A 26,399-nucleotide genomic window follows, 5' to 3' on the forward strand; every position below is an offset into this window, starting at 1 on the left:
TATGCCTACCCATTTTCTTTTAAAAATTATTATTATTGTTATTATTATTATTTTAATGAATCACTGTGAGATACAGTTACAGACTTACAAACTTTTGTGCTTACATTTCAGTCATAGAACGATCAAGTACCCATCCCTCCACCAGCGCCCATTTTCCACCACCAATGTTCCCAGTATCCCTCCCTCCTACCCATTTTCAAGTCAGTAATAGAATGGAAGGAGAGAAGAACTATGCTGTTTTTCCTTGTCATCTAGTGAAGTAAAAGCAGCAAGTCTGGGGGCCGGAGCCATAGTACAACATGTAGGGTGTTTGCTTTTTCCCTCGGCAGACCCTGGTTCGATCCCCAGCATCCCATATCGTCTCCTGAGCACCACCAGATAATTCCTGTAGAGCAGGGCCAGGAGTAACCCCTGAGCATCGCTGGTTGTGATCCCAAAAGCCAAAAAAATGAGTAGCAAGTCTTACTTTTGAAAAGGGGGAGTGCATCTTCGTACACTTGTGAAAAGGCTTCTTATGTCAAGAAGTTTATTGAATCCTTTCTGTCCACTACTCCAAAATTATTGTTACAAGTTAAGTTAATAAAATCTATATGTACCAAGCTCTATGCCACCGTCAATCAATGGTGACACCTACCCTAACTTTCTGGTCATACCCTAACTCAAGGCCTCTCAAGGCTCGAGTTATTTGGCCCAAGAGCTCAAGTAAACAAATAGGATTCTAATAACCTCTGAGCCCTACCTATACTCCAGGATTATCGCACCACATCTGATAGGGTTCAAAGTTGGAGGCAACCAATCTTAGAGGGAAATATACATCTTCTTACAGGTACATATATATATATACACATATATATACATACATATATATATATATCTTATAGAAGGGCTTAATGGCCCCTGTGTGAAATATAACCATCTTCACAGTCTTTCCTCTAAGGATAATTTTTGTAGCATTTTCAGCGGTTTTTCATAACAACAAATACAAAATATATTATTTCAGTTCTGCTTTGGGGCAGGGATCGTGGTTCGGGATGGAAACATCCAAAATATGGTGGTGGGAAGGTGTAAGTAATGGTGGTAGAATTGGTGTTTGAATATTAAACGTAATGAAATATGGTGAGCTACTTTATAAAATAAACTATTTAAAGAAAAGATAAATTAGATTTTAAAAGAAAAAAAAAGAAGAAAGAAAAGGTCCCCAGGAGATGAGAGGGGATGCAAGAACTGTTTCCTCCATCCATCCACATCGGCCTGCCATTGGGGGTCCGCCGAGAGGCTCGGAGGAGCACGCGTCCTCAGATCTGCTTTCGAGACCCCCCAAATCAGCGGGAAGAAACCGGGGCGGGTGACTCGAGCGCGCCGTCGCCGTCGGTGCTAGGCTCGGAATGGGAGAAAGCGGCGGAAAGTCATTTTGTCTCGTCCGATCCCCCGGACAAAATGTCTCCAGTATCCCAAGGCGCGGGCAGCAGGGACCGGAGCGTTTCTCGGGGGGCCGCGGGAGCCCACCCCGCAGGGACCCAGCGGGAGAGGCGGGCCCAAGCGGAGCGGAGGGGCGTGGCCAGAGCCGCGGGCAAGTCGAGCCGGCTGGGGGCGGGGCCCGAGCGGGGCGAGGGGCGGGGCCTGGACGCGCGGGGCGGGGCCTGCTGGCGTGGGGCGGGGCCCTGGCTGGGGGCGTGGTAAGGGTGCGTGGCCCCGATGGGCAGGCGGCCCGCGGCGGGTCGCGGGACAGCAGTCAGCCGTCGGGATCGCGCCGAGAGGGTCCGTGAGGGCTGACGGCTGAGTGTGGAGCGGGGAAGGCAGCAGGAACGGGGCGACCCGGGGACGGCTGGATCGCGCCCTGTCACGCATCCTCCCGTGGCCGACTACGCGGGACAGCTGTTGGCCCGGTGAGTACCGTCCGGGTCCCCCGGGAGGCGTCGGCCTCGCACCCCAGTCTCCCACCAGATGGCTGCACCTCCTCCGCTGGGGTTATTTGCACTGGAAGGGAAAACAGCCGTGCCGGGAACGGGAGGGGGCGCCGAGGGGAGCGGCCGCGGGCAAGTGTGCCAAGAGTGCTGGGACGTGAGTAACTTCGACAAGTCACTCCGCCTGCGGACACGTCGCTGGGGACCGCGGCGAGAGCTCCAGATCGGAGCCGATTCCGAAACGGGCAGGGCCTGCTAGGGCCCGCTGGGGTCGGCACCGCGTTTCTCCTGCCCAGGCTGGACATCGGCAGGACGGTTGGGTCCCGTGGCCGAGTCTGAGTGGCCTCCAGCGCGTGGTCCCCTGGGGTCTTGTTGTTTTGAGGCCCGCCCCAGAGCTAGAGGAGAACCTTCGAAGTACAAACTTGGCAGCCCCGAGGCTCTGCGCGCCCGGTGTCACTGCTGCTGCCCCGAGACGGGTGGCAACACGTTAATGTTAATGTCAGTGCCCTCCCCTTCCGTGTCGCTGGGAGAGTTGGAGGAATCGAAGCAGTTAATGTGTACACCTTATTTTGGGAGGAAAGCGTGTTCTCTGCCAACCGCTGAAAACCACAGAGCTTTCTGCTTCCCCTTCTCTGACTTCACTCTGCCATCTCCACTAGGTTATTAAAAAACCTGCTAGAATTACAGAAGGGGACCAGCTAGATTGTCGGTGAGAAAGTTACTGCAGTCCTTAACCCTAATCTGCCCCGCACAGCTCTCAGCCTCCCTCCACCTTCTCAGCTCTGATGGAAGTAGAAAAACCTTTCCGCTCTCCAGGACCCTCTTCCTTGGCTCAGATCATTTTTACGTCAGTAGTCGAACCGAAATTGTAAGCACAAGTCCAGAAAGAATCCCATTCTCATGCCTGCACACACCTGCCAGAAAGGGCTGCGAATGTTCCTAGTTGGAATGCAATTGTGAGTGAATGAGTGACCGTGGTTATTTTGGAAAGTGGATGGAAAAGAGGAAAATCCAGGGACGGTTAGTGGCAGCACACAAAGGAGCTACTAGAAATGCGTTTTGAAACCTTTGGCAATGCCAGCTTGGGATGCTTTTAGAGAAGTGGGTGAGAGGAGGAATCTCAGCTTTCTTCATCAAAACCTGAGTACCCGGAGCTCTCTGATGTACTTGTCAGGGGATTGCATAAGCCGAGCTTTGGAAATCAGGAGGTGTGAACCTGCAGGGTCTATTGGATAAGAATGAAGATCTTTTTTCAATGTAATTCTAACCTTTACTCCGAGTACTTTTCTCTTTTCGCTGTTTTGCATAAATATAACTGGCTTAGTGGGGCCGAATTCAAAAGACTTGTCCTTTAACACATTTGTGATTTCTAAATGATTCCTAAAAGTTTTTCAGATCTTTTCTTTATACACACAAATCAACAGCAGAGCAGGTAAGGGATTTTTTTAAATCTAAGTCCACACATAGTGTAGTGCAGACAAACAGTCAAGAAAGCAGCTCTCCTGAAGTTCAGCCAGCCCAATTTCCTCTCTGGAAGGAGAGATTTAAGTGAGGAATGATTTCCTGTGAAATCCAATAATGCATGTTAGTAAGTACGTCGGTAAGTCATAGTTTGATGAAGAATCATGATTTGTGATTTTACAGGTCTGGGTTTTAATACACAGGGCTACGCTGAAATAACCACTTCTCAATTAATAAGAACTTTTTGTCACCAGAAGATGGCTCAAGGCTTTCACGCAACAATAACAACACACGACAACCTTGGGTTTTGTTGCAGGCACAGTAGCCTAGCATTGCTGAACTGAAGTTCTGTTGACTGGGTTTGGATTTTCCAGAACCCCTGTTCTCCTTGATTGCCTTTGACTATTCCTTGGTCTGCTCCATGTCCTTAATCATCCCTTTTTGTCTGTCTCCCTGTTCCTCCTGGGGAGGGATTTTCCTTCTCTCTGGCTTCATGACCTCTCCTGGGACTCAAAATGGAGTCACCAACCCCCTCCTAGATCTTTCCTCTTGGCTGTCCCCTTCCACCTCAAATCCAGTAGCTGAGCGCGAAGAGTACCATCTCCGCCTTCCCATCTACCGGTGCACTGGGTTTGAGTTCTCTTTCGAAGTATTTGTCCTACCATAAGTATCATTGAAGCCATCAAATCACAGGGCTGTCTTCCCTTCTTCTCTATAGATTGTCAAACCATATTTTTCCTTTTTTTTTTTTTTACCAAATTGGTGATATCTTCGGTCCAAAGCACCTTATCCATCTCTACAGTCACTGTCCAGTTCAGCACTTCGTATTTTCCCACATGGATTACTGGAAATTTATTTCGAACCTCACCTGCCTGAATCTTCAGGCTGGTTTCACACCCAGATCAGTTCCACACATGCTTCCCCACCTCAGCTCTCAGTTCAGGGCTGCCCTTTCCGTTGTTTTGGTCACAGTTCTTCTTGGCTTCTTACTATTTCATCTCACTGGCTAATATTCTGTTTCTTTAGCTACTGGCTAATATTCTGCAGGATACCTCCAACTTCCAACCACACTTCCAGCGACATTCTTCATTCCGTCCCCGGATCATCCTGAATGGTCTCCCCACTTCTTTTCTGCCACTCACCTCAGTGATTTTTACATGAGGGTCCCTGAGTAATCTGAAAAATATAGATCAGATTATGTCCCTCCTTTCCTCCCAAACTCTATGATTGTTGCTAGTTCTCTTAGACCACTGATTCCTCATTCCAAGGCAATCCCCGTTCATCTTGGGACATCTGGAATGTCTAGAGACATTTTTGGTTGCCACTGGTTTCTAGTGTATATAGACCGGGTGTGTGGCTAAACATCCACAGGACAGTGCCCCAAACAAAGAGTTATGCAGTCAAAAATGTCACATTGCCAAGGATAAGAAATTTAACTTCAAGAAGAAATTACTGGTTTCCTTTGGGGGGGGCGGAGCTACACCTAGCAGTGCTTGAGAACTAGTCCTGCCACTCAGGGGTCCTTGCTGGAGTGTTGGAGGATCATGTAGGGAGCATCAAACCCCGGTTCCACATGCAAACCAGAACTATGGGCTATCTCCTCTAACAGCCCCAGAGAAAGAAATGTTGTTGTTGTTATTGTTATTATCGTTATAATCATTATTTGGGCCTTCCAAATAGTGCTCAGGAGAGCCTAGAGCTGCTCCTGGTGATTCTCAGCCTACCTGGCTGGCAGTTCAATGTGAGGACCCAAAGATATGGTTTTGCAATTTCTAGGGTCACAATAAAGTGCTGGGGAGGCCTCCAGGGTTGTACCCAGAAATGCTCATAGGAGCTTTTGGTGACAGATTGAAATATGGGTCAGCAGCATGCAAGACATGTGCCTTAATCCCTTTCTACCTCTCTGGCCCCTTTAAAAAAATTGTTATGTAATGAGTGTTGATTTACAAGACAATAAATGTTTATATTTTAGGGGTACAATGCTACCACACCACACCTACCATCAAACTATCACTATCCCTCCATTGACGCTCTTTACCCTTTCAGTCTTCTCCTCCTTTGATAACCTCAGTTCTGCAATAGAATCAGAGTTTATTTTCACTGGACATTTCTGCTCCTTTGCTTTTATTTTATACCTTCGTATGAGTGAGACTTTTTTCTCTCTCCTTCTGACCTATTTCACTGAGTATGACTTCCCCAAGATCTAGCCATGTTGTTCCAAATGTATCTTTTCTTACAGCAGAGCAAAAATCCATTGTATTTATGCCCCAATTTTTATGATAGCACATCGGGTAGGACATTTGCCTTGCACGCAGCCGACCCGGGTTCAATTCCTCCGCCCCTCTCAGAGAGCCCAGCAAGCTACCAAGCTATCGAGAGTATCCTGCCCGCACAGCAGAGCCTGGCAAGCTACCCGTGGCATATTCAATATGCCAAAAATAGTAACAACAAATCTTGCAATGGAGACGTTACTGGTGCCCGCTTGAGCAAATTGATGAACAACTGGACGACAGTCCTACAGTGCACTTGTTTAGCACTTGGGCTGCTTATATAAATAACCCTATATAGTATGAGACTAATATCCAAGGCAAGGGTAAACATGGGCCAGGAGGACTGGTCAATGGTTGGAAGCTTGCCACAACAGTGTGGGGGGGGAGGGCAGTTAGGATAGAGAAAGAACCAACATGACAATAGTTGGAAATGATCATTTTGGACAGGAACTGAGTGTTGAAAGTAGGTAAAGGGATATACCTGATACACCTGATAATCTTTCATTATCTGTATTGCAAACCATATGCCCCAAAGGGAGAGGGTGGAGGAGGGAGGGAGGGAGGCAGGGAGGAAGGGAGGGAGGGAGGAGAGGGGGAGGGAGGGAGAGAGAAGAAGAAGAAGAAGGAGGAGGAGGAGGAGGAGGAGGAGGAGGAGGAGGAGGAGGAGAAGAAGAAGAAGAAGAAGAAGAAGAAGAAGAAGAAGAAGAAGAAGAAGAAGAAGAAGAAGAAGAAGAAGAAGAAGAGGAGGAGGAGGAGGAGGAGGAGGAGGAGGAGGAAGAGGAGGAGGAGGAGGAGGAGGAAGAGGAGGAGGAAGGGGAAGGGGGAGGAGGGAGAGGGCAAGGGAGAGGGAAAGGGAGAAGGAGAAGAATGCCTCTCATAAAGGCAGGCGTGATGCTGGGGGTGGGCAGGGAGGAAAACTGGGACCATTGGTGGTGGGAAAAGTACACTGGTGAAGGGAGGGTGTTGGAACATTATATGACTGAAATCCAATCATGAACAACTTTGTGAATGTGTATATAACTGTGATTCAATTTAAAATGTAAATTTCAAAACCCTTTTTATAGAGATTATTTATAATGAACATAGATCTACACATTTATCTGAGAGTCTTTGAAATGGTCGAAACGTGTTCTTGATTTGGCATCTCTTACCCCTCAACCTGCCTTATCCCCTCCCCACCTCCTTCGAGATTGCTTCCTGCTATCCCTTGTGTGTGTCAGCCACTCTCCCATTTCAGGGTCCTTGGATAGGCGATGCCTGCTGCCCGGAGTCCCTTCTTCTTGAGAACTGCATAAAATTCCTTCACCTCCTTCGATCCTTGCTCAAATCTCACCTTCCCCATGAGGCCTTCCCTGTGCAATTTTCTAAACTACAGTATCCTCTGTCCAGTGACAATCCAAACTTACCTTAGCCTACTCTACTTTTCATGAGCATTGACGGTCTCTAAAGAGGACTTGCAGATGACAATATTGTTCGCTGTCAATCTTCCGCTCCATCAGGATAGAGACCTGACATTTTCCTGATAGTTCCCTGGTGAGCCTGAAACAGTACAGTGCCTGTATTTTAATAGCTGTTTGATTGCTATCTTGATGCATGGAAATAATGAAAGTATGATAGATGGAATGATGCTTGCAGGAATCCCCTCGTCCCTGGCTGTGCCGGATGCATCCTTTGTCCACTCTTGTCAATTCTGTGCTGACTGCCCAGCAGAAATCCCCAGTGATTCCTTCTATAGACATGCACATGGAATAGTATCTGCAAGCCTCCTGTTTCCTGGAAATTCCTATTTCCTGGATTCTTTATTGTTTTTGCAGTTACAGGGCTTTGCGTGCAAGGCAGATGTTCGACCACGGGTGCACATTGTTGCTCCCTCCTTCCAAATTATTTTCAAATCCATACCTAGTCCCACCTTCTGCTGTGTCCCATGTAAATCTGCTTGACTGTTGCCTTAACAAATACTCATAGATGACTCAGGGCGATAGAAGCTTCAGCTGCACATGGCTTTGTTACAAAGGCAGAGTTTTGTGGGGAAGGGCCTGCTGAGAGACAGTTCAGTGGGCTGAGCATATGCTTTGCATGCAGAAGACCCAGGTTTGGCCCCTGGATCCACCTGGACCCTTGAGCACTAAACTCACTGACCCCTGAGGACAGCCTGGAGTAGCCCCTGACCACCACTGGGTATCACCCAAAGCCCTCCTCCCCAAATGTATGTGTTTTTCAAGCTTGGCTATGAACAGAAAGGTCCCCTGCAGTAAGCTCGCCAGCCTTTGCAGGATACAGACTGAGCCCAGGCCAGCGCAGGCTATACTCATGCAGCCCAGCACTGGGCAGGTTTTGTTAAGGAGGGCCAAGAAGGGTCCGGAGCAGGCAGCCTCAGCTTTGCGCAGACAGTGCATCTGCAGAGTGTAGAGTGGTCCCCAAGGCCTGGCCCCGGCCCCCGTGTGTTAACAGGACTTAGACTCTCCCAGTCTCTTCTGGAGGGCCTGGTGTATGCCCACTCGCACCTCAGTGGCCCAGCATGCTCTGTGACACGTTCCCAGCACGTTCCCTGTGAAGGACAAACCAGCCGGCCCCTTCTGTTGACAGTGCTGCACTTAGCATTGTTGTCCTGGTCATTCCTTGGTTTCTTTTCCCATCTCGATCATCAGCAAGAAAATGAATCCTTTCCCACTTGCATGCCTGCCTACTCTGACACTGGGATTGATTCTTGGATCAAAGTTCTGTTTATTTCAACCCCCATAGTCTTAGGAGGTGTCTCTCCTCAGCACCTGTTTCCCCTACCCCCAAATATTCTCTTAATACCTTTCATGAACCCTGTCCACCTCTCTGCCTTTGCTGCCTATTAAAGATAGTCTCTATTTGGGAGCCAGAGAGATAGTACAGAGGGGACAGTGCTTGCTTGCATCACCACATCTGGTCCCCCGCAAAGCACCACTAGGGATTACTCCTGAGCACAGAGTCAGGACTGGCTCCTGAGCACTGTTGGATGTGGCCCGAGCCCAAATGATTTTTGTCCTATGTTGCATGGTTCAAATGCCGTCACTTCACAGTGGAAACTTAGAGCCTCGGCCTGCTGTACCCTCCTTGAATTAAGTTGGACTGTTATCACATCTGGCTCTGAGTTAAAAGTGCAGTAGCCCCTCTCTTATCTTTGGTTTTGCTTTCTAGGGTTTCAGTCACCCAATGTCAAGCAAGATTGGAAAATATAATATGTGATAAGATATTTTGAGAGGGAGGCCACATTTTTATCACTTTTTATGGTGTACTTTAAGAGTTTTACTTGGTGTACTTTAAGAGTTTTACTTGGTGTACTTTAAGAGTTTTGCTTTAATATTTGCTGTTGTTAATATCTTGCTGTGTCACAGTTATGTAGGTGTAAGAAAGTTTATGGCACACTTTAGGATTGTCCATAGATTCAAGTAGACACCAGGGGTCCCTATGGGTAAGGTGGATGGTTGAGTGAATAAGGCAGAATCAAGAAAGAAATGAAGAATAATTTCTAGGGGGCAAAGAAATAGTAAGGTGGGTAAGGCATATCTTGCACTTGCCTTTAACCCAGCCTGACTGGGCTCAATACCCAGTACTGCATATGGTCCCCTGAGCATCACCAGGAGTGATCCCTAAGCACAGAGCCAGGAGTAAGCTCTGAGTACTGCTGGGTGTGGCCCCAAAGCAAAAAAAACAGAACTATAGTTCCACTAATCAGAAGTATCTAGAATAAGCAAACACTTGGAGACAGAAAGTAGAGTAGAGGTGACTGAGGGAGGATCGGGTGTCATTGTTCTGTAGCTATAGAATTTACACTGAGAAAGGTGAAAATTGTGGTTGTAAATAGTGGCGATGATTGCAGAACATCTCAAATGACTTTGAATTGTACATTTGCAAATGGTTAAAATGAGATCATGTTTGACCCCAATAAAATGGTCTCTCGGGAAGAAAGGAGTGATTTCTCTGCATAAGTTTCCCCATTGACTGTAGGCCCCTTGGGCCAGGGACAAAAGCACGGTCCTTCCATCTTCCCACCAGCATGCTTCTGGCAGGAGGGCAGGAGGGCAGTGTTCACTGTTGTTTCAATGCAGGACTGGAAGTCAGGTAAAGACAGCAGAGAAGCAAGGCATGATTTGTTTCCCCAAACATCTCGTAGCACTTCAGGAAATTTCATTTTACAGGTCAACAGGTTTTACCAGAGGGAACCCTAATATTTAGTTGCATGGTCTTAAAAAGGGCACACACACACAAAAGACACAAAAAGTAAAAAACTATTATTTTTAGTTTTAATCTAAATATTAAACAGTATGGGTAGCATTTGTGGAAACTCAATTTGAGTAATGTTAACTTCTTTTTATATGTTACTTAACAACTCTTGAGGGTTTCTCAGGCGTTCCTATGCTGATTGAAGCATAGAATCTACTTCTGTAGTGTTACTGAACAACTATTTTTCCTATTCCTCTGGTTCTAGATTCTTGTTTACCAAGGGTGTATTGTATGTCTTGATCTTAAACATTCACGTAATATTCGGTTTATGTAATCCTTTTTATTCTGCAAACTTTGTTGAGATATTATACAGTTACATGCTGAACTAGTCTCACAAGTTAAAAGCATATTTTTTTTTTGTTTAGGGGGAACACCCATTGATGCTCAGGTAACCATCTGGTTTGGGGGATCAAACTGGACCTCTTGCATGCAAAACATGTGCTTGCTGCCCTTTGAACTTTCACCTCCACAGCAGAATTAAAACGTTTTTGTGCGAGTTCTCATTTAAAATGAAGTTGGCAGAGCCAGAGTGATACTCAGCGGGGAGGGCATTTGCCTTGTATGCGGCCGACCCGGTTCAGTCCCTGGCATCCTATCTTGTGTCCTGAACACCGCCAGGAGTGATTCCTGAGTTCAGAACCAGGAGTAACCCTTGAGCATTGCTGGGTGTGACCAAAAAAACCAAATAAATAAATAAATAAAATGATGTTGGCAATAGCAAGAGACAATTTGAAGTGTTTACACTGTAAACTAGGTAGGTAGGCACTGACAAAAGCTGTTCAGGTTTTTTTTTTCCACAGTGTTTTTCCTTTTGAAAGACAGGTTTCATATTTTGTTAATAAACTTGCACCAGAGTTAATTCTTACAGAGAATTTTTACAGAGAAGAAGCTGAATATGAGCAATAGTTTCTTTTCTTTTTTCATCTTTGAGGATTTTTCCAGTAAAAAATAATAAAGTCATGGCTAAATTTCCACACTCTCTGAAGTTTGTTTCACAGTGATTCAGGGATATGGGAGATAGGAGGGAAGAACACATGCCTAGAAAGAAACATGCATAGAAAGAAAACATGCCTAGCCATCCACAGGGAATTGGTTGAAATGGGGTATTGTTAAAATGGGATGTGGGTGGTTTCAATACAATACTTCTCGTTGTCAGTTTGAAGTTTTCCAAAATAAGAAACAAAACCAAAATCAAAATTGATTTTGAATTGAGATGGACAGTAGTCAATTATTCTTGAAGCATTCTCAATGAATTCAATTAGTGAAGAGATTGAAAACAAGGAACCCTTCTTGGCTCAAGGTACTCTCAAGAGACAATCTGATTTTTCATTGAATCACCGTGAGATACAGTTCCAAAGCTTTCATGTTTGAGAGTCAGTCATACAATGATCGAACACCCATCCCTCCACCAGTGCACATTCTACACCACCAATGTCCCCAGTATCCTTCCTGCCACCCCCACCCCACCCCACCCCCTGCCTCTCTGGCATACATTTTCCTTCTTACTCTCAAGAGACAACCTTGAAAGTTCATTGCCAGTCTAGATTTAAAACCTGGAATCAGGGGTTTGCATCTCTTTAAAAAGGGAAATTTGGACATGTACCTACCCCGTCCAAAAAAAAAAATGGCTCCATGTAAACTCACATAAACACGAGGGTTATGAACCGAGTTTGGGAATTTCAAACACCTTCCAACAATGCAGACACTGCTGTCACTGGCTCACAGAACCCAGGTAGGGGTGAGGCCTGCAGTTGAGAGGAGCTTCCCTCACAGGGAACATGTAAGTTCAGTGCATTCGCTGGCAAAGTGATGTGGACCAAAGGGTGCACTGCCTGAAGCTGAAAGGCTGGCGAGCTTCTCCAGGGTGATTCATCCAACAGCAATTGGCCAGGCACACAGTAGAGAGCCAACTGGATGGGGTTCTGCCAGGAGCCCCCAGCTATTCTTGCAGAGAAGTGCTAGGGAGAACTCTGCTCCCTGTTTTCATTGGCTACCCCTCTCATTCCCCTCGGTCTGGCCTCCTCCTTGCCAGCACATCTAGCAGGATCAAGGGTAGAGTACCCCCAAGAAAAGGGAGTTCACAGCGCAATTCTAGCACTGAACTATATGGCTAAGAAAGGAGGAATTTGGATCTGTATTACAAACCACAATGCCCAAAAGAAGACAGAGAGAGAGGGACAGAAGGATAGAGAGACAGAGACAGAGAGAAGTGCCTGCCGTATAGGCAGGTTGGGGTTGGGGGTTGGGGGTGATGGGAGAGAACCTGGGGACACGGGTGCTGGGATATGTACACTGGTGGAGGGATGGGTGTTGGACCACTGTATGACTGAAACCTAATCATGAACAGCTTTGTAAGGATCTATCTCACAGTGGTTCAATATCACTGTATCACTGTCATCCCCTTGCTCATTGATTTGCTCGAGCGGGCACCAGTAACATCTCTATTTTTAGACTTGTTACTGTTTTTGGCATATCGAATACGCCACGGATATTACCAGGCTCTGCCGCGCGGGCGGGATACTCTCGGTAGCTTGCAGGGCTCTCCGAGAGGGGCGGAGGAATCAAACCTGGGTTGGCCACGTGCAAGGCAAACTCCTTACCCACTGTGCTATCGCTCCAGCCGATTGTGATTCAATAGAAAAAGAAAAATAAAGAAAAGAGGGACTTGGGATGTTTGCCACCCTGCTCAGCATCACTGGAGTCATCACATGCTTTTGAATTTTGGGGGACGGGGAGGGGGTGCCACGGATGGAATCCTCTCATTCAGGGGAGCAGGCATGCACACTGCCACTGAGCTCTAGCCCAGCTCCCATTATGCGCTTTTAAATTTCTTTCACTCTTTTGTGTAAGAAATAGAGTTCCAGTTCTAAGTGACATGTGTCTCCCCATCTCCTCCCCTCGTCCAGTCAAGGTCAGAGTGTTGAGAAGCCTCCTTGGCAGAAGGCCTGGCCCCAGGAAGAATAACAAACTGATAAGAACTGGTTTGGTGTGTGTTTCCTCCCCCCAAGTCACATTCATTATTTTATAGAGGTAAATTTCAAGTAACATAAAATTAGCTATACTGGCTGTTTTAACTATGTAATTCAAGGGAAGTCAGCACATTCCCAATGAATCCCTATCCAGTACCTACACAAAGCCATCACTCCCAAAGAGAACCCCACAGTTGTTAGTCAAATATTTCCCATTTTTCCTTCCCCTCCCAATCCTCGACAATCAGTAAACTGATTTCTCCCTCTGTAGATTTTTCTACTCTAAGATTTTCCTATTCTATCGGACAATAGGGGATTCCATTTTTTTTTATTAAATTCTTTCACTTAACATGGCATTTTCAAGGTTCCTTGCATTAACGACAGATGGGCCAAAACTTCATTCCATCTTTAGGACTTTATGTGTCTTCGTATATCAGGATCCTCCTCACTAGCTGAAGCAAAGAAGTGACAATAAATATTGAGAAGTGAATGTTTCCTGGAAAAATTACCTTTCCTGTAAGAGTGAGTTAAGCACCTATTCAGGAAGCTCCCTCTTTTAGATTGGGCAGGACATCGTGGTCCTGCAGATCTTGTCACTGTCACTGCCATCCCATTGCTCATCGATTTGTTCAAGCGGGCACCAGTAATGTCTCTCATTGTGAGACTTTTTGTTACTGTTTTTGGCATATCGCATACGCCACAGGTAGCTTGCCAGGCTCTGCCGTGAGGGTGCGATACTCTCGGTAGCTTGCTGGGCTCTTCGAGAGGGGCAGAGGAATCGAACTCGGGTCAGCCACATGAAAGGCGAACGACCTACCACTGTGGTATCGCTACAGCCTACAGATCTTATCACTGTCACTGTCACTGCCATCCCATTGCTCATCGATTTGTTCGAGCAGGCACCAGTAACGTCTCTCGTTGAGAGACTTATTGTTACTGTTTTTGGCATATCCAATGCACGGGTAGCTTGCCAGGCTCTGTCTGCCGCTTGAGCTTGATACTCTCAGTAGCTTGCCGGGCTCTCTGAGAGGGGCGGAGGAATTGAACTTGGGTCGGCCGCGTGAAAGGTGAATGCCCAACCGCTGTGCTATTGCTCCAGCCCCACAGATCTTATATGGAGGGAAATGAGATCCTCTTTTCAAGGAAGAGCATTTAAATGTGTTCAAAAATATACATAGCCCTGCAAATGGACAAGGTTGAATGGAGACGGAGGGAACCCCCCAGCGGTGCCCAAGAACCTGTTTGGCATTCAGCTCTCAGGTTGGGGCTGTAGAAACTGGGAGTCCATCCTCTCTGTCACCAGCGCAGCTTACTCAGGCCGTTCCCCTAGTTCTCACCAAGCACTGCATCCGTGAGATGAGCTCTGCCTGGGACAGACGCGGTCCCTCCTGCTCTGTGGTTAAGAGGCTCGGCAGTCAGAGATGTAGTGTATATTCCTGGTCAAGTATTTCATCACCCTGCCATATGATAAGCAGTGACACCAAGAACAGGACGGACTGTGTACTCACCAGGAGAGGGCATGGTCAAGGGAGGCTTCTAGGAGGTAATCATCAAGAGTAAGCAGAAATTGGGGCCGGAGGAATAGCACAGCGGGTAGGGTGTTTGCCTTGCACGCGGCCAACCTGGGTTTCATCCCCGGCATCCTGTAGGGTCCCCCAGCACCGCCAGGAGTAATTCCTGAGTGCAGAGCCAGGAGTAACCCCTGTGCATCACTGGCTGTGACCCAAAAAAGCAAAAAATAAAAAGACTAAGCAGAAATGAAGTAGGTACTGATGGCGGGAGTGTGGGAAGGCATAGCATCCGCACAGGCCCTGGGGTTAGCCATTTGCAGGGCCATTCCACGTGGTTGGTAGATGGACAGGAGCACAAGGTGCCGGAGGACCAGGCTCTCTGGGGTGGGGTTTGGTCATGCAGCCAGGTCATGGCTGCTGAGATGGTGGCCCGAGCAGCTGTCTAGATGTGTCCGCAATGAACATGCAGAACACTTGGAAGTCTACAGTGGAATGGGTGTATGATCAGGAAAGAAAAGTTTTCTCATTTCCAACCTTGTCTGCCCCACATCTTTCCCCACCCCTGATATAGTAATGGTAGTTTCTAGGACTTCTGGCTTATTGGTTGGGTTTTTTGTTTATTTGTTGTTATTTTGTTTTGGGGCCACTCCCGGCTGTGCTCAGGACTTACTCCTGGCTCTGGGCTGAGGGATCACTTCTGGCGGGCTCAGGGGACCATATGGGATGCCAGGAATTGAACCTGGGTTGACCATATGCAAGGCAAATGCCCTACCCGCTGTATTATTGCTCTGGCCCTTTCTAGGACAAATGGAAGAAGCAATATGGGCACATTGTATGGTGGTGATGTAATTCAGTATTAGTATTACCATGCACTATAGCACTGTCGTCCCGTTGTTCATAGATTTGCTTGAGTGTGCACCAGTAACATCTCCATTGTGTGACTTGTTGTTACTGTTTGGGGCATATCGAATATGCCATGGGTAGCTTACCAGGCTCTGCCGGGTGGGTGGGATACTCTGAGTAGCTTGCCAGGTTCTCCAAGAGGGACGGAGGAATAGAACCTGAGTCGGCCGCGTGCAAGTCAAACACCCTAACTGCTGTGTTATCACTCCAGCCAGTATTACCATAATACCTTGGAAAGCATTCTCTTTTGAGACTTTTGCTGTGAATATCTGAGAGCTAAAGAGGTCATTAGTACAGCCACAAAGGAATAGGGAGAGTGAGCGTACGTTGGTTCAGTATTAAATTCCACTTCCCCCACTTTCAAGGGACATAGTGTTACACTCACAGCTGGCAAAGAGTCACATTATATTTAAGCTTAGATTTCAAAACTGCCTGTGACGATTTTGGCAAGGTGTCGCTAGCTTGCTTTCTTAAGCAACCCAGATGAGGATTGATTTTATTTTTTCATTCAAGTTGCCTGGGAGGTTTAATCTTTTGTTTCTAAATACATACGATCTTATGATGGGGACTTCGTTTGGAGTTCAGGCAGTAAGTTAGGTTTTGTCATTTTTCAGGAGCTGTAATATAAACAGGCTTTGCTTCTCGGTGCAGAAAGGAAATAATTTCTCTGGGCTTCTAATATTTGCCAACCCTAAGAGAAAGTCAAGCACCTGAGTTAGTCACCCAGACCTTGCCACTGAATGTGACACGAACAAACATGAATAATTTATTGACTCATTTCTGGCTTCCCCCTTCCCACCCCAGTGTATTAGGAGTCTGAATGTTGTTGACTTGCTTTGGGGTACCCCCCACCATTTGAAAGCTCTTGTTTATAGTTTTTCCTTCTCCATCCTTTTTCTGCTTCTAGATTATTAGGCTCCTGCAAGGTATTTACGAACTGATCGAGATTTCAACTGAGCGATGAAAGCGATGAATAGCTTGAGAGTCTTTCTTCAAGTGGATCCAGTGAAACTGCTATGGAGAAAGTTCCAGGTGCCAAGGTTCATGCCTGTGAGGTCCTGTAGCCTCTATACCTGTACTTACAAAACCCGGAGCCGGAACCCAGCTTGTAAGTACACGGCTGCCTTAAGGCAGTAAAGTGTTTCCTAATAGTTGAGTGTGTTAAAAGTGCTCTGATGTCAATGGCTTATCAGAGTGGAATCATATGGTTTTAATAACTGTGAGAATAGCTGATTGTTTCTCTATTTATCTTTGAAACTTAATGTGGAAATTTCTGTTCTTGACCAATTTTCAAGACATTGAAAAGATCTCAGCCAGAAATAGGACGAAGGAGATGCCCCAGTTTCAGATACTTTGGAAATGGTTCTTTATTGTTTCTTGTTAACAATGGGCTTTTTGCTAAGGCTGGTCCACAGACTGTGAATGATTTCTGTAGACCTTTTCTGAAAGCTGCATATTAATGTTTGCGAGCAGTTCAGTAGCTTCTCACTCTGAAAGACACTGTTCCTCATTCCAAATCATGAGTGAACTGTAGTTGACCAGCCCTCTCAGTGTGTGCTATGCTGGAAACACAACAGATCAAATGAGGCAGAAAATGGCCCTTCCCTGAAACCTTTCCCCTCCTGAAATACAAGTCCATGTCCTAACTTGGGGTGAGGAGATTCTCTACTGGGGTTCGATTGGCCGGGAGAGGAGGGGTTTCCCTGTGTTGTCTCTGTAATGGAGCTGTGCAGTGAACTATTGGATGAGTCACTGCATCCATGCCCTTTACCTTCTGGATGCCAGTAGGATGTGCCCCTAGCTGAATCAGCCATAATGTCTACAGGCACTACCCAGTTGGATCTGGAAGACAGAATTTCCTCTGTTCAGAAGCATGGAGATGATAGGAGGGGCGGCTCATGTGTGTATTTGTGGAGAGTCGAGTTTGAGTTGTAAGACGATAAATAACTGTGTGCATTCTTAAAAAAATGGTTTGGAGGTCATACTAGGAAGTGCTCAGAGCTTACTTTTGGCTCAGGGATCACTCCTGGTGGTACTTCAGGGACCAGATGCAGTGCCAGGGATCGAGCCCAGGTCAGCCACATGCCAGGAAAGAGCATTACCTCTTGTATTATCTCCCCAGCCCCTATGTGTCCACCTAAGGAGGGATTTTTCATATTTTTATTATTTTAAAAGTGGTAACACAAACAGATAAAAGTGACTGGTTGTAAATCACTGAAGTTAGCTTGGCTAAATCTTAGTGCTTGAAACTGCCTACTAACAATACTCTTTTTGGTTGGATTTGTTCCTTCCAGTGTGTTGACTATTACATTAGAATAAATTGACCAGAATCATAATAAATTTCTGTTGCTGGGTGTGACTTCCTACCAGCAGGCCCACATCCTACCCAGACTGGCTTGTTTTCAACACTGGCAATTTGTGGTCAAAGGCTTAAAAAGGAAACACAAGCTATATTCATTTAGTTATTAGTTTTACTTTTTACCCAAAAAAAAGAAAGTTAAAGGCCTGTAGAAGGCTAACCTGTTTTAGAATGGTTCACTCCTTTCAATGAGGCCAAAAAAATGTAGTGGTGACTTGGGGAGGTGGTGGTTTATCTGAGATCAACATCTCATCTCAGATATCCTGTTATTAATTACTAAGAAAAACAGGGGCAGTCGTGCCTTGCTTTTGTTATGTGCATCTTGATCTGACCTTCCCTGACAAAATTTTTACTGACAAAAAATATTATTATTTTTTAAATTCTAAGGAATCATTGTGAGGTACAGTTACAAACTTTCATGCTTACGTTTCAGTCATATAATGATAGAGTACCCATCCTTCCACCAGTGCCCGTTCTCCACCACCAATGTTCCCAGTATCCCTCCATATTGTTTATTTGGTTTGTTTCAGGACCATACCTGGTTTTTCTCAAGGCTTAATCCTGACTATGCACACAGGGATTACTCCTGGCAAGAGTATTAGTTAAATATCTTATTTTGTAATACCTTCACCAACAACTGTGATAAGCTTTGGATAATCTATACTTAGGATGTTCCACACTGAGTTTTTTTATGGACATTAAAATCACCTTTAAGGGGCTGGAGCAATAGCACAGCGGGTAGGGCATTTGCCTTGCAGGCGGTTGACCCGGGTTTGATTCCCAGCATCCCATATGGTCCCCAGAGCACCACCAGGAGTAAATACTGAGTGCATGAGCCAGGAATAACCCCTGTGAATCACTGGGTGTGACCCAAAAAGCAAAAATAAATAAATAAAATCACCTTTAAAAACTTTGGGTTGAGATCTACCTGGAATTGAATCGAAGGCTCAGCAATAGTTTCTTTTGCCTGAACTAATTAATAGCCCTGGAACTGAACCCCCCCACACCCCTCCAGGTAATGTGTTCTTTAGTCTCTTGCTCTGTTAACTGCCTGCAAGTGTTTGCCGTGGCCAATGGGGCTCAGTGGCAAAGTGCTTTTTATAGTCCTGATCTTGGAAGAAGACAATTTATGAATCTGAGACTTTCCTTAACAAAATCACAATGTGTGTATCTTGTCGCCATGTTAGGCCTAGACCTAGAGGGGTGGTCCTCGATTAGATAAGGAAGTAGCAAGTCTGAAGAAAAAATGCACAGTACAGGACAAGAAACAGGAGAAAAGGCTAGAGAGGGTGCAGGGGTGGAGTGAAAATTCCTCCCCACTCTCATGCCTGGCATGCTGACCTGGACATCCGAATAAAATCGGTCAGATTAGTAGGAGAAAAAGAACCAAATTCATTGCATGTATGAGGAAAATCAACGTGGTTACTAGTTCAAAGCGAATGGGGTGAAAATGAAGGTTTCATCTTGAAGTAGGGAACGGGATGGAGACCTGGGACATCAAGGAGAGGGCAGGGGGACTGTCATGATGAAGTGACCCTATTCTCTGGAACTAGATGCTTGCCTTGCCACACAGACAGTTTTCACGAAGAGCAATGCCATTCCTGAAGATCATGTAAATCTGAGAATATACTCAATTTGCTTTCTGCTAGGTTAAGTGAGTGGTCAGCATATTTCTCGGGTTCACAGGGTCTCAATCAACCTCACTTCAAAATAATCAGAGAGCCGTGGTGATAAGTCTAGGGGGGGGCTGATGAGACAGCATAGTGGATAAAGCTCTTGTCAACCTGGGTTCGAACCCTAGGACCACACCTAGTCTCCCGAGCTCCAGCAGGAGTGACCCCTGGGCACAGAGCCTTGGGTGTAACTGGGTGTGATCCAAAATCAAAGGAACAAGCAAAGTGATTAGTCTTACACCGGCTGGGGAGGCCTGTCCTTCAAGGACACAGACCAATAATGTCTCTATGGTATAGAATGTGAGCCACAAGTAGGAACCATAGAGGCGAGTCTGGATTTTCTAATAGCTACGCTATAAATTATGATTGGTTTGGGGCCCGTACCTGGTGCTGCTTGAGTGTTACTCTTGGCAGTGCTTAGGGAAGGAGGAGTGCTTGGCTTAGTGCTTGGGGATACTCTTGGCAGTGCTTAGGGAACCATACAGTTCCTGGGATTAAACCCAGGCCTCCCGCATGCAAAACCCCTTGAGCTATATACCTAGTCCACGTCATGTTTTAAAAGAACAAATTATTATTTCACTTGTTAATTTTACTAATATAGTATATATCACTGTATTACTGTATCACTGTCATCCCGTTGCTCACCGATTTGCTCAAGCAGGCACCGGTAATGTCTTCATTGTGAGACCTGTTGTCACTGTCCTTGGCACATCTAATACTCCATGAGTAGCTTGCCAGGCTCTGGCGTGCGGGCGGGATATTCTCGGTAGCTTGCCAGGCTTTCCGAGAGGGATGAAGGAATCGAACCCGGGTCGGCCGCATGCAAGGTAAATGCCTATCCACTGTGCTATTGCTCCAGCCCCAGTAATATAGTATGTATCACTGTTACTGTCATCCCGTTGCTCATCGATTTGCTCAAGTGGGCACCAGTAACATCTTCATCGTGAGACTTGTTACTATTTTTGGCATATCGAATACACCACACTGTCTTTGTGGCAAGGCACGGGTAGCTTGCCAGACTCTGCCGTGCAGGCTAGGAAAAATTAATTTCAGGAATATACTTTATTTAACCAATTCTATCTAAAATCTTATCATTAAACCTGAAATCAATAGGCAAATTATAAGTGAAATATTTTGTAGTCTTTGTTTCCTGCTAAGTCGTGAAAGTCCCTAGGTGTTTTACATATGTCCGACATCTCAATGTAAACTAGCCACACTGGACACAGGGCTACCCTGGCCCATGGGCTGGTCTGGAGAGTGGTTGGAGTGAAACAGGAATCCCAGGAGACGAAGGGCTGCTGAGTGCCATGTATTTGTCGGAGAAGGCGTGACCTGACCTTAGGAGCTGGGTAGGTCTTTTTCTGGAACAAACCTGCTTGCCTGAGTATAAGGCAAGGGTAGAGCCTTGGTATGGACTATTTGATTTTCTCTATCATCAGCAGAATAAGTGTTCAGTACCTCCTTTGTACCTGGTACAAGTTCAGCCGCAGTTGTAGAGAAAGGACAGGGCGCAGGTCCCACCAGCCCAGAGTTGACTCACGTCCTGGAGCAGATAAAGCGAATACACACTATTTAAGAAATGACTGGGTGCTAACTGGTGAATGCATAGTGAATTCATAATGATTCACCAATCAAATGATTGGGCGCTAACTGGTGAATGCATAGTGAATGCATAATGATTGGGTGCACTATGCAGAAAGAATCTAAGTGACAGGAGAGAATGTCAGTGCCAGAGTCTGGGAAGACAGAAAGGGGGCAAAGGGGAGAGAGAAGAGGAAGATCACCTAAGAGGCATGTTGTGAACTCTGGGCTCTAAGGGCGCTAAACTGACTGGTGGTCATGGACAAGGTGAAGGAAGAAGCAATTCGGAAATAATCTTTTTTTTTTGAGTTGGTAGTGCCCAGGGAGTTCTCCTGCTTCAGTGCTCAGGGGTTGTTCTCTGTGGTGCTGAAGATTGGACATAAGCTTCCTGCCCACCATGCATGCACACCAGCTTTTTGAGTTCTCTCTGCCGCCCTGCTAGGCAGATTTAAATCTTTGCTTTCTCTGCTAACAGTTTTTGGAAATGTATTCATCCTCCACTTCCTGGTGCAGAGAGAAAGGAGCATAGGAATGGGAAAATCCTGGATTCTGGAGCAATATTACAGTGGGCTGGAGTGATAGCACAGTGGTTGGGCGTTCGCCTTTCACGCGGCAGACCAGAGTTCGATTCCTCCGCCCCTCTCAGGGAGCCCGGCAAGCTACCGAGAGTATCCCGCCCGCGCGGCAGAGCCTGGCAAGCTCCCCGTGCGTATTGGATATGCCAGAAACAGTAACAAAAAAGTCTCCCAATGAGAGACGTTACTGGTGCCCGCTCGAACAAATCGATGAGCAACGGGATGACAGTGACAGAGCTTTGCACCCAGCTGACCTGGATTTAATCCCTGACACTACATATGGTCCCCCAAGCTTTGCCAGGAGGAATCCCTGAGCACAGAGCCTGAGTAAGCCTTGAGCACTGCTGGGTGTGACCGACCCTCCCCCCCAAAAAAAACACAACCAGGCCAAAAATAAATGGGAATTTTCTTTAGAAATGTCTCTAACAAGAGTAACTTCTACTGTTCTCAGAGATTCCAAGTCTGTTTTTTCTTAAAAAATAGCACTGTAGCACTGTTGTCCCGTTGTTCGTTGATTTGCTCGAGCGGGCACCAGTAATATCTCCATTGTGAGACTTGTTACTGTTTTTTTGCATATTGAATACACCACGGGTAGCTTGAAAAAATAATGGTGTAAACTAATTCTTCTTATTTATTTATTTATTTTTGGGTCATACCTGGCAATACACAGGAGTTACTCCTGGCTTTGCACTCAGGAATTACTCCTGACGGTGCTCAGGGGACCATATGGGATGCTGGGAATCGAACCTGGGTCAGCGGCATGCTGACTTACCCGCTATGCAATTGCTCTGTAACTAATTCTTATGCCAAAGAGGCATATTCTGGGATAGTAAAATTTGCTTCCTTGCACTAGTTAGCATCCTTGTTGTCATCAGAGTCCTTAGCCAACGGCTTGTGTACGCACATCTTAGTGCATAATATTCAGAGCTCTTCATGTGACAGAAGGAACTTGAGGGCCCTTGCAAGCTAGCCCTGACCCAGCTTTTGCAGCATGACTGCGGAAACCTCCCAGCTTCCTTACATAAGAAACAGGTGAATCCAGCGGCTCGAGAGATAGTACAGACGTTAAGGCAGTTGCCTTGCACACAGTTGCCCCCATTGGACTCTCAGCCCTGCACATGTTACCCCCAGCACTGCCAGGAGTAAGTCCGGAGAACCACTAGGTGTGGCTACGAAACAAACCAAAAAATAGGGGACCCCAACACACACGTGTCTGCAGTGCACCCACTTCACAGAATGTCAGTACTCAAACCTTTGTTTCAGCTCAGCAGCCAATTAAAAGCAATAGTTTTTGGTGGAAACCCGGCACTCTGGAAAGCCCTCCTCTTCTCCCTGTGTTCTTTGTTGCAAATAAATGTATTGAATGTTCCCTTATATTATCTCTCTTTTTTATTTGCTTTTTCGGGTCACACTTGGCGATGCACAGGGGTGACTCCTGGCTCTGCACTCAGGAATTACCCCTGGTGGTGTTCAGGGGACCATATGGGATGCTGGGAATCGAACTCGGGTCAGCTGTGTGCAAGGCAAACACCCTACCCGCTGTGCTATCGCTCCAGCCCCCCCTTATATTATCTCTTAAGGGAAGCTTACGGGGGGCTGCGGAGACAGCTCAAAGGGCTGGAGCACAGGGTGGATATGCTCAGGGCCCTGGAATATTGGTGGACACCCCCCACCCCAGTACCTCTGGGTAACGCTCCCTGCCCCCCACACACAGAAAGCCTGCTAAGTTGGCAAATGGATTCCAGAAAACTGTCAGTGAAGAAGCTCATTTGATATACCCCCTATCTCCATAGTGCTCATCTCCATGCATTTGACTCTTGTCACAAAAGATAAATCCTTATCTTTCGTAATGGGGAATTGTTAAAAATTGTCTGAAGTTAATAAGTCAAGAAATTACTGCTCAAACACAATGCTAGGAAGTTATTTACCAGAAAATCAGAAAAAATGGGGCTGGAGCGATAGCACAGCGGGTAGGGCATTTGCCTTGCAGGCGGCCGACCCAGGTTTAATTCCCAGCATCCCATAGGGTCCCCTGAGCACCGCCAGGAGTGATTCCTGAGTGCAGACTCAGGAGGAACCCCTGAGCATCGCCAGGTATGACCCCCCCAAAGTTTAAAAAAATAAAGAAAATCAGAAAAATTAAAATTTTAGAAAGCAAAAAATACCTTGCTTCTAATCTGGGTGGCAAAGTAAACTGAGGTACTGGAGAGCTTCGCAGGTGCTCTTACCTACTCTGGCCTCTGCGGGGGGCAGTGCTGTAGCCCCCTGGTGGCTGGATCTTAAGACTTCCTTCTGAGAAGGAAGACTAGGGCTAATTTACATAACATATTAGGGATCAAATGCAAAGTCTACCGTAAAGTAGCACAGTAACACTGTCATCCCATTGTTCATCTATTTGCTGAGCGGGCACCAGTAACATCTCCATTGTGAGACTTGTTGATACTGTTTGGGGCATATCCAATACGCCATGGGTAGCTTGCCAGGCTCTGCCGTGCGGGCAGGATAGTCTTGGTAGTTTGCCGGGCTCTCCGAGAGGGAAGGAGGAATCGAACCGGGGTCGGCCGTTTGCAAGGCAAATGTCCTACCCGCTGTGCTGTCACTCCAGTTCTACAGTAATGCGGGGGGGGGGGGGAATATTTGAAAAAGTGTACTTTCCAAAATGATGAATTAAACCAATTGAAGCATTTAAAAAATGTCATATCAAGAGCATACGGAAAGCTAGGGGGAGTTAAATCCTTATCTTTTATAATGGGGAAATGTTAAAAATTGTCTGAAGTTAATAAGTCAAGAAATTACTGTTCAAACATCAGTTAATGCTAGGAAGTTATTTACCAGAAAATCAGAAAAATAAAAATTTTAAAAAGCAAAAAAAAACACTTTGCTTCTTGAGATAAGACTAGAGTTTTAAAGGATGGGATCAGAAATCTTGGGTTTTTTTTCATTTTAAATCCTTCTGTACTATTAAAATTTTTATCCTGTGCATGTATTACTTGGGAAGTTTTTAATAAACGTTGATGGAAGTCAGAAGAAAAAAAGACTTTCTGCTTCTGTGAGGCTGGACGGGCTGTTCGCAGGGGGAAGTACAGGGGGGTGGACCCTGATGGCGACTGTCCTGGTAACAGCCCTACTGTGCTTTTCCCAGTGCACCCACTATGGGAGAGCGTGGACCTGGTTCCAGCGGGTGACCGCCAGTCACCCATCAACATCCGGTGGAGGGACAGTGTGTACGATCCAGGCTTGAAGCCCCTCACCATCTCTTATGACCCGACTACCTGCCTGCACATCTGGAACAATGGGTATTCCTTCCTTGTGGAATTTGAAGACTCTTCAGACAAATCAGGTGAGGCGAGCCTCGTGGGCACACTGGGTACTGCGGGGACGATCTCACATCAGGACAGCCCACATTGTGCTTGCCTCCAGAGAGCCAAGGGACTCCTTAGCCTGGAACTCAGCAGGCCTGTTGTTTTAACATGTGAAAATGTGCCTTTTAGTTTTTAATGCATATTTTTCTTCTAATCATCCAGTTCTTCTAGGACTGGAGCGACAGCACAGCGGGTAGGGTGTTTGCCTTGCACGAAGTCAACCCGGGTTCGATTCCCTCTCAGAAAGCTACCAAGAGTATCTCACCAACATGGCAGAACCTGGCCAGCTACCTGTGGCATATTTGATATGCCAAAAACAGTAACAATAAGTCTCACAATGGAGATGTTACTGGTGCCCGCTCGAGCAAATTGATGAATAACAGGACAACAGTGCTATGACAGTGCTACAGTGCTATTTTTCTCCTAAAGGCCTAAGTAGCCATTTTTTAAAGAAAAAAAATGGGGCTGGAGGGATCGCACAGTGGGTAGGGTGTCTGCCTTGCATGCGACCGGTCCGGGTTCGATTCCCAGCATCCCATACGGTTCCCCCAAGCACCGCCAGGAGTAACTCCTGAGTGCAAAGCCAGGAGTAACCCCTGTGAATTGCCGGGCAACCCAAAAACCAATAAATAAATAAATAAATAAGAAACGAATACAGATCTTATATCATCTATAATGACCTTGAATTTAGGGTATGACATTAAGCTTTTTTCGAGCTTTTATGTGAATTTTTTTATACTCTGCTGGCTTTACAAGACATTTTTGTGATTTGTTTTTGTTTGGATTTGGCACACCCAGCCCTGTTCAGGACATTACTCCTGGCTCGGTGATCAGGGGTCACTCCTGGACTCCAGTGGTGCCTGAGGGACCATATATGGTGCTAGGAATTAATCTGGGGCTGGCTGCATATACGGCAAGTCCCTGTACTAGCTTTCCAGCCCCAACAAGATATTTTATATCAAATAATAGTACTGTTTAATAATTTTTAGCTAACTAGTTTATAATGTGTTTGATTTGGGGGAAACACATCTGAAAGTGCTTAGGGGCTACTCCTGGCTCAGTGCTCAGGGTTAGTCCAGGTAGTTTTTCAGGGACTAATTACAGTGCCAGGGATCAAACTTGGGTCTTTTTCATGCAAGTATGCACCTTGCCTGTTGAGCTGTGTCACTGGTCCAAACTGAGATACAATTGAAATGGGACAAAAAAAAATATTCAGCAGTTCATGAGGTTAGTTTTAACAGTAGTCACATCTTAGAAAAAAATAGAATTTCATACTGTTTTAACAAATTTTGTTCATTGTTACCTGGTCTAAAAGAAACACAATTTAAAGGATTTTTCTGTTCAAATATTAGATTGCTTTGGAATTATCTTTCATTTTTTCACCTTATCCAGGTAGAACTATTGAGTTTAAGAGGGAATTTCTGCCTACCTCCCTGAATTTTCTTTTCAGACTAGTTGAGAAGTCAAATTAATACCAGGCCAATTAGCAGAAGAAAACAACTAATTTAATTGCGTATGGAGAATCTACTATGTAGATGTGTATTCTAAAGTCAATATGTGGGGGAGAGTGGGGGGAT

General features: G+C 46.0%; 1 protein-coding gene across 1 annotated transcript in view; it reads left to right on the plus strand.

The window, feature by feature from the left end:
• Positions 1-1,676: 1,676 nt before the first annotated feature.
• Positions 1,677-26,399, plus strand: part of CA5B (carbonic anhydrase 5B) — a 46,906-nt gene continuing 22,183 nt past the window's right edge. Inside the window, exons 1-3 of the mRNA XM_004612260.2 lie at positions 1,677-1,886; positions 16,180-16,380; positions 24,603-24,800. Of these exons, the coding sequence (XP_004612317.1) occupies positions 16,233-16,380; positions 24,603-24,800 (346 nt within the window). The 5' untranslated portion in view covers positions 1,677-1,886; positions 16,180-16,232. The remainder of the gene's footprint in view (positions 1,887-16,179; positions 16,381-24,602; positions 24,801-26,399) is intronic.

Source organism: Sorex araneus, chromosome X (genome assembly GCF_027595985.1).
Source record: "Sorex araneus isolate mSorAra2 chromosome X, mSorAra2.pri, whole genome shotgun sequence".
NCBI lineage: Eukaryota > Metazoa > Chordata > Mammalia > Eulipotyphla > Soricidae > Sorex > Sorex araneus.